This window comes from Myotis davidii, unplaced genomic scaffold (assembly GCF_000327345.1).
Source record: "Myotis davidii unplaced genomic scaffold, ASM32734v1 scaffold497, whole genome shotgun sequence".
Classification (NCBI taxonomy): domain Eukaryota; kingdom Metazoa; phylum Chordata; class Mammalia; order Chiroptera; family Vespertilionidae; genus Myotis; species Myotis davidii.
Window position 1 is genome coordinate 3,956,309 of NW_006288434.1, and position 6,504 is coordinate 3,962,812.

Consider the following 6,504-nt stretch of genomic DNA (forward strand, 5'->3'; position numbering starts at 1 on the left):
GCGCGCCCCGGGCGGCCCAGCCCGGCCCCGGACGCAGGTGAGGACCGTGCGCCCCGCGGGCTCCGGGGAAGGGTCGGCTGTGGATGATCCGGCTCAGAGCTCAGTGCGGCCACCGGCGCTGCTCCTCACACCTCGCACTTACTGTTCCCCTTTCTTTGGAAACAACTCCATTTTAAAGAAACTACAGGCAGTCCTCGAGTGAGGTTGGACTCCATATACGCCCTTTCGTGGTTACTTGGACCCCATATACGTCCTTTCGTGGTCACGTCGCCATCTCCTATTTATTTATACAAAAAAATGTTCTGTCATGCCGACGTATGTGCATATGTGCTTTATGTTTTTATTATTTATTTACCACAAGTAAAGGTCAGGAATTGTTATCTTTTAATTTTTTTTACTGTTTCACTTCATTATTGCTGAGTATGTGCTCCATGTGAGTGACGTAGGTGGGTTCCGACCTACGGTGAAAATCGAGTTATGTTGCGCCTTAGGAAGGGATCTCCGATGTAACCCAAGGCCCTACTGTATTTAGAGCTTAGGTGGCCATTGGTATTTATTATTAGTTTTTTAAAAAATACATGTTTTTATTGATTTCAGAGAGGAAGGGAGAGGGAGAGAGATAGAAACACCAATGATGGGAGAGAATCATTGATTGGCTGCCTCCTGTGTGTCCCCCACTGGGGATGGAGCCTGCAACCCCAGACATGTGCCCTTGACCAGAATTGAACCTGGGACCCAGGACCCTTCAGTCCACAGGCCTACACTCTCTCCACTGAGCCAAACTGGCTAGGGCTGGTATTTATTATTAATTTAAAACAATAAATCACCATTAGGCAGTCACTGATGCCCGCGAGCTTTGCATGGAATGGCGTGCTTATAATTTTTACGACAGTCCTACCAGCTAGGACACAGCTAGCCCCGCTTAGCAGATGATAACAAAGGGAAACAACATGCCCAAAGTCATACTGCTGGTCAATGTCAGAGGCAGAATTTTATCTTTATAATTGCTTGGACCCATTCGATTTAACAAAAAACACAAAAACACCAAAGTTGACAAAATAAATTGTATCAGTAAAACGGTTGAGTCAAATGCTTCAGTTCTAAACTGCCATGCTTCTCTCTAGTCTGGAATAACTCAGTGAGATCTGGGGTGTGCAGGGGGATGGATTTCGGTAAAGGTATACAGTTACACACCATAATTAAGCAGAGAGCAGGCCCCACATTCTAAAAGTTCTTTGTCTCCTTCGCCCTCCATCCCTTCCCTCCACCTCTGGCCCCAGGCAACCAGGCTCTGCTTTCTGTCACAGGGCTGTCAGATTTCACCCCAGCTGCTCAGCAAGCCCTTGTAAGGCTGGTTTTGCATCCTCGTCATCACCCCCGTTGTCACCCCCCGTCTTACAGACAGTAAGGCTGACAGGCATAGCAAATACAAACACAGGACTCCCAGTCCATGTCCGATTCACAGCACACACTTTTTTAGAATAAGTATGTCCCAAGCAATATTTGGGACATGCTTCACTGGGCATTTTATCTGGCAACCCTAAGCCTGACACTGAAAAGGTGATCTCTCGTAGCCACTTCTCACCTAGATTCTATTCTTCCTATTCTCTAGAAGATGTAAAATAGCTCAGGGTTTTTAATCTGATTCAATACAAAGCACTATAAAGAAGGAAACTATAAAAGCCCCATCCGCGCACACGCACACGCATGTGTGTGTCTGTGTGTGTGTGTGTGGTGAGTATAAGTGTATTTTCAGTTGGTTTCCTGGGAAGTTCTGCATCCCCATAGAATAGAAACTTTGTCTTAAGAATTAACTGACTTATTCATATACTTAAGAACTGTTTACTGAGTTCTGTGGGCTCAAGGGTCCGGGGTTTGATTCTGGCCAAGGGCTTATGCCCAGGTTGTGGGCTCAATCCCCAGTAGGAGGCGTGCAGGGGGCAGCCAATCAATGATTCTCTCTCATCATTGATGTTTCTATCTCTCTTCCCTCTCCCTTCCTCTCTGAAATCAGTAAAAATATATATTTTAAAGTACATATTATCTGAACATTGTCTTTTAAAAAATGTCCAAAAATACGTCATAATTCAAGAACAGAAGAGGTATGTTTTCCTTTTGTCCTCTTGAAATAATTTTTTGAGAGAGTGGGCTAAACCCGTGGTCGGCAAACTGCGGCTCTCGAGCCATATGCGGCTTTTTGGCCCCTTGAGTGTGGCTCTTCCTAAGCCTTAGGAGCACCCTAATTAAGTTAATAACAATGTACCTACCTATATAGTTTAAGTTTAAAAAATGTGGCTCTCAAAAGAAATTTCAATCGTTGTACTGTTGATCTTTGGCTCTGTTGACTAATGAGTTTGCCGACCACTGGGCTAAACTATCATACCAGGTAATTCTTCCTCAGGATGCAGCTGGGTTTTATACCTAAACTGTGTGCTGTCTGATGCCAATAGGAAAGGCTCTATTTTGATAGAGTTGAAGAACTTGTGAGTTGCCGTGACTTTTGGCAGACTTACCTACAGCTTGTTGTATGTTTATCTTCCCCCTCCCAGCAGTACTAGAGAAGGGAGGGGAAGGATTCTTTGAGAAGTCAGTTCAGGCTGTAAAACCTGCTGGGAGAGTTTCTGCTCTGTGATGGGTATTGGAACCTGAATTCCTGTTGACTTTCTCCCCAGATCTTGGCCTGAGGGTGGAGGCTCTGCAAGATGCTCTCTTGGAGATGCTTAGCCCAGGCAGCCCTGCTGTGATCCCAACCAATTTGGGAGCAGCTGCGACATTTATGAACATGTGCCAGGAAAGACAACGGCCTTTTAAAGATCACTTAGTTAATAAAAAATAGTAATTGCATGCAAAGAAGACAGGGTTCTGCTTCTATTTAATGGAATTAGCAGAGATGGGGTGAGGGGAGTGGTGGTGTATAAATCCCAGGAAGTTTGAGTTGCCTTGTGGGGCAGGTGCCTTTGGACAGTCTCTGGCATGGCAGGAAAATGTCCTGGAATGGAAAAGAAACAGAATTTTCTGCTGCCAGATTTAGAAGGAAGTTTGCAAACTTAAATGGCTACAGGAGTCGGACTGGTAATTTAAACGAGAGGCACAGATGAGGTGAGAGGCCAGGGGGCGTGGGAACTGCCTAGTCTCTGAAGGGGGTGGTTGTTTGAGAGAGTGGGAGCCCAGTGATTCCAGACCTTCTGATTTTTCAAAAGAAGCCAGAATTCAGTTTGTTCAATATCAACTTTAATTTTGTAGACCAGTTGTGGGTTTACAGAAGAGTTGCAAGGAAAGTACAGAATTTCTAGATACCCTGCACCCGGTTTTCCCTCTTGTTTTCCGTTAGCATGGTGCGTTTTTACAGTTAATGAGCCAGCGTTGCTATAATATTATTAACTGGACTTTATCATTTATTCAGACTTCAGGGTTTACCCGGTGTCCTGTTTCTGTCCCACGCCCCCATCCAGGACAGCACGTTACATTTAGCTGTCACCGTCTCCTCAGGCTTCTCTTACCTGTGACAGTTTCTTACGTTTCGTGGTTGTGAATGACCTGGACTGCTCTGAGGCCTGCTGGGCTAGTATTTTGTGGACGGTCCCTCCATTGGAATCTGATGTTTTCACGCGCCTAGACTGCGGTGATGTGTTTGTGTTTTCGGGAGGGAGACCACACAGGTCGAGGGCCCTTGTCATCACACCCTAGAAAGGGCAGCCACTATCATCAACGTGACCCGTCCCTGTTGGCGTGAACTTTGATCTCCTGGCTGAGGGAGTGATTGGCAGGCTTGGCCCCTATGAAGTGACCCTTTCATCTCCCCTCCCACACTGTATTTTTGGAAGGAAGTCGCTGTGTGTGGCCCACACTTAGCGTTGGGAGTTGTACTCCTTCTCCTTGTGGGATGAGTGTCTACATAAATCATATGAGATTCTTCTACACAGGAGATTTGTCTGTTCTCTCCTATTTATTCATTCATTCATTTATTTATTCATTTATATTTGGTATCTCACCAACCTTGAATTGGAGGCTCTTTTGCCATAAATGTGTGTTTTCTGGATCTTTCAGCTGAGACGGGTCTTTGGAAATTGCCTGCCTCCCTTCCCACCAAAGTACTATCTCGCGATGACCACATCTATGGCTAATGAGAGGAGGGACCAGTTGGAACATTATTTGCAAAATGGTAGGTATTTGGATTTTTAAAAAATACATTTAGTGAAATATAGGTTGCACAATATGCAATCCACTCATTTAAAGTGTACAATTCTGTGGTTATATTTACAGGATTGTGCAGCTGTCACCAAGGTCTAATTTGAGAACATTTTTATCACTCCAAAAAAGAACGTATGCCTATTATAAGTCACCCCCTAGTCCTCTCCCCTACTAGCCCCTGTCACCCACTACACTCATGTCTGTCTTTATAGCTTTGCTTCTTCTGGACATTTCAGATAAATGGAATCATTAATAGGTGACCTTTGTATTTGATTTTAAAAATACTTTTCTCTAGCTTCCTTTATAGTAAGAATATAGTACATAATACATATAACATACAAAATGCATGTTAATCAACTGTTTATCTTACCAGTAAGGCTTCTGGTCAACAGTAGGGCATTAGTAGTTAAATTTTGGGGGGGGGGGAGGTCAAAGTTCTACTGTGATATTCGACTGCATGGGGGTCGGCACCCCTACCCCCTGCATTGTTCAAGGGTCAACTGTATACAATGAAAGGTACATTCCCTCCCACCACAGCCCCCAAACTTCTAGAAGTACACACTATTACAAGTGGATTCCTCAGAAACCATCTGTGTGTATACTATCGTGTGTGTACACCCCTGTTTGTCCATCACTAACAGAAACTTACTCTATACATTTGTCTATATCTGATTTTTAAAAGCTTTTTATTCTGAAAGATTCTCTGATTTACAGAAAAGTTTCAAAAAGGAATGCAAAAATGTCTGTGAACGCTTCACCTAGACTTCCCAAATGTTAACATTTTCATATGCCTTATCATTCTCTCTCGCTTTCCCTGCACGTGTGTCTACCTATTCATATATATTGTCTATAACTTATTGAGATACTTGTGTTGTACACACAAGCCATGTTGCCTTTATGTAGTTCTGTGTGTACTTCCTAAGATCAAGGACATGCCCTTCTATAACCACAGTATAGTTGGTTATCAAAATCAGGAACTTAACAGTGATACAATAATGTTATTTAGAGACCTTATTCAAACCTCACCAACTATCCCACTAGGTCCTTCATAGCAAAAGAAAAAAAGGTTTTTTCTTCTGCATGCTGTTTCCTTATTTCTCGTGGCTGCACATTTTTTTTTTAAAGCATAGCCAATGAAAATTCTAGAAGTCACCTATTTCCCATCTGTCTTTTGTAATGGAGAATATACCCCTTTCAGACCTGCTAAATAAGTCATTTCAAGCTCACAATGTAATAATTTTTGAATTTTCATTCTCTCTTGGTTTGCTTCCTCACATCTTAGAGACAGGCTCCTTTCACCGCTGGCCTTTTCACAGATGATCTCAGTGCTTCCGGGGTCAGTCTCCAGGCCTGGCCTTTATCCGTAGCATCAGCGTGACTCGTGCATCCATCCTCTTTGGCAGGTGGCTAGTGAGCAGCTCGGGTTTGCATGAGCGAAGTCAGATTCCTGACACGTCACCTGGGATTGCTGTGATGGGTTCGTGTTGTCAGGGCTGCCTGGAGGCAGCAGGCTTTGCAGATTTTCATGTATTTGAGAGGTCAAAGCTCTACTGCCTTCAAGGAGGCAGCAAGGCCTGGAGGGTTCCCGAAGGTGGGAGCCATTTAATAGGGAAGTTAGCCCAGCCCCATGCTAACCGGCTCCATGTCCATGTTTTTCAGTAACCGTGGACCCCAACATGTTGAGAAGTGATGTCTTCGTTGAATTTCTAAAGCGGGTGCAGCTGGTAAGCTTGCTCTTCTTTGCTGGGGTCATAGTTTCGCTGCAGAACAGGTCTCTGCGTGAACCACGCGCGTTTCCGGCCCCACAGAGCCTGGACTCAGGGAACACACATTCCCGTGGAGCACTTGGGAGGATGGTTCCTATTTTGCTCTTTTGGAGGTTTAGATTCCGGATGGAAAATTAAGTGTGTCACTTGACTTTTTGCTCATTTAATAAAGCAGTTACCTTTTTAAGTATTTGTACATCTCAAAACTGGTCCGAGAGTGTTATATCATGAAGGGCCCCATGACAATGCAGCAATGCCACTTCTTTGTTTTTAATTTTTCAAATTTTTGTTGATTTCAGAGAGGAAGGGAGAGGGAGAGAGAGAGAGAAACATCAATGATGAGAGAGAATCATTGATGGGCTGCCTCCCAGATGCCCCCTCCTGGGGATCGAGCCTGCAATGGAACATGTGCCCTGACTAGAATCAAACTGTGACTTCAGGGGTCGTAGGTCAATGCTCAACCACTGAGCCTTACCAGCTGGGCGGGATGCCACTCCTGTAGCTGAAATTCCCAGATGTGTGATGGTGGAGCCAGCAGGGCAGCAGG

At 44.5% G+C, this 6,504-nt stretch overlaps 1 protein-coding gene across 3 annotated transcripts in view; it reads left to right on the forward strand.

Annotated features, from left to right (window-relative positions):
* The first annotated feature begins 3,989 nt into the window (after window positions 1-3,989).
* The window catches only part of SNX31 (sorting nexin 31), a 35,338-nt gene continuing 32,823 nt past the window's right edge, over window positions 3,990-6,504 (forward strand). For all 3 annotated transcript variants that reach the window (XM_006760287.2, XM_006760288.2, XM_006760289.2), the window contains exons 1-2: window positions 3,990-4,162; window positions 5,851-5,915. In XM_006760287.2, coding sequence (XP_006760350.1) covers window positions 4,024-4,162; window positions 5,851-5,915 — 204 coding nt within the window. In that variant the 5' untranslated portion in view covers window positions 3,990-4,023. The remainder of the gene's footprint in view (window positions 4,163-5,850; window positions 5,916-6,504) is intronic.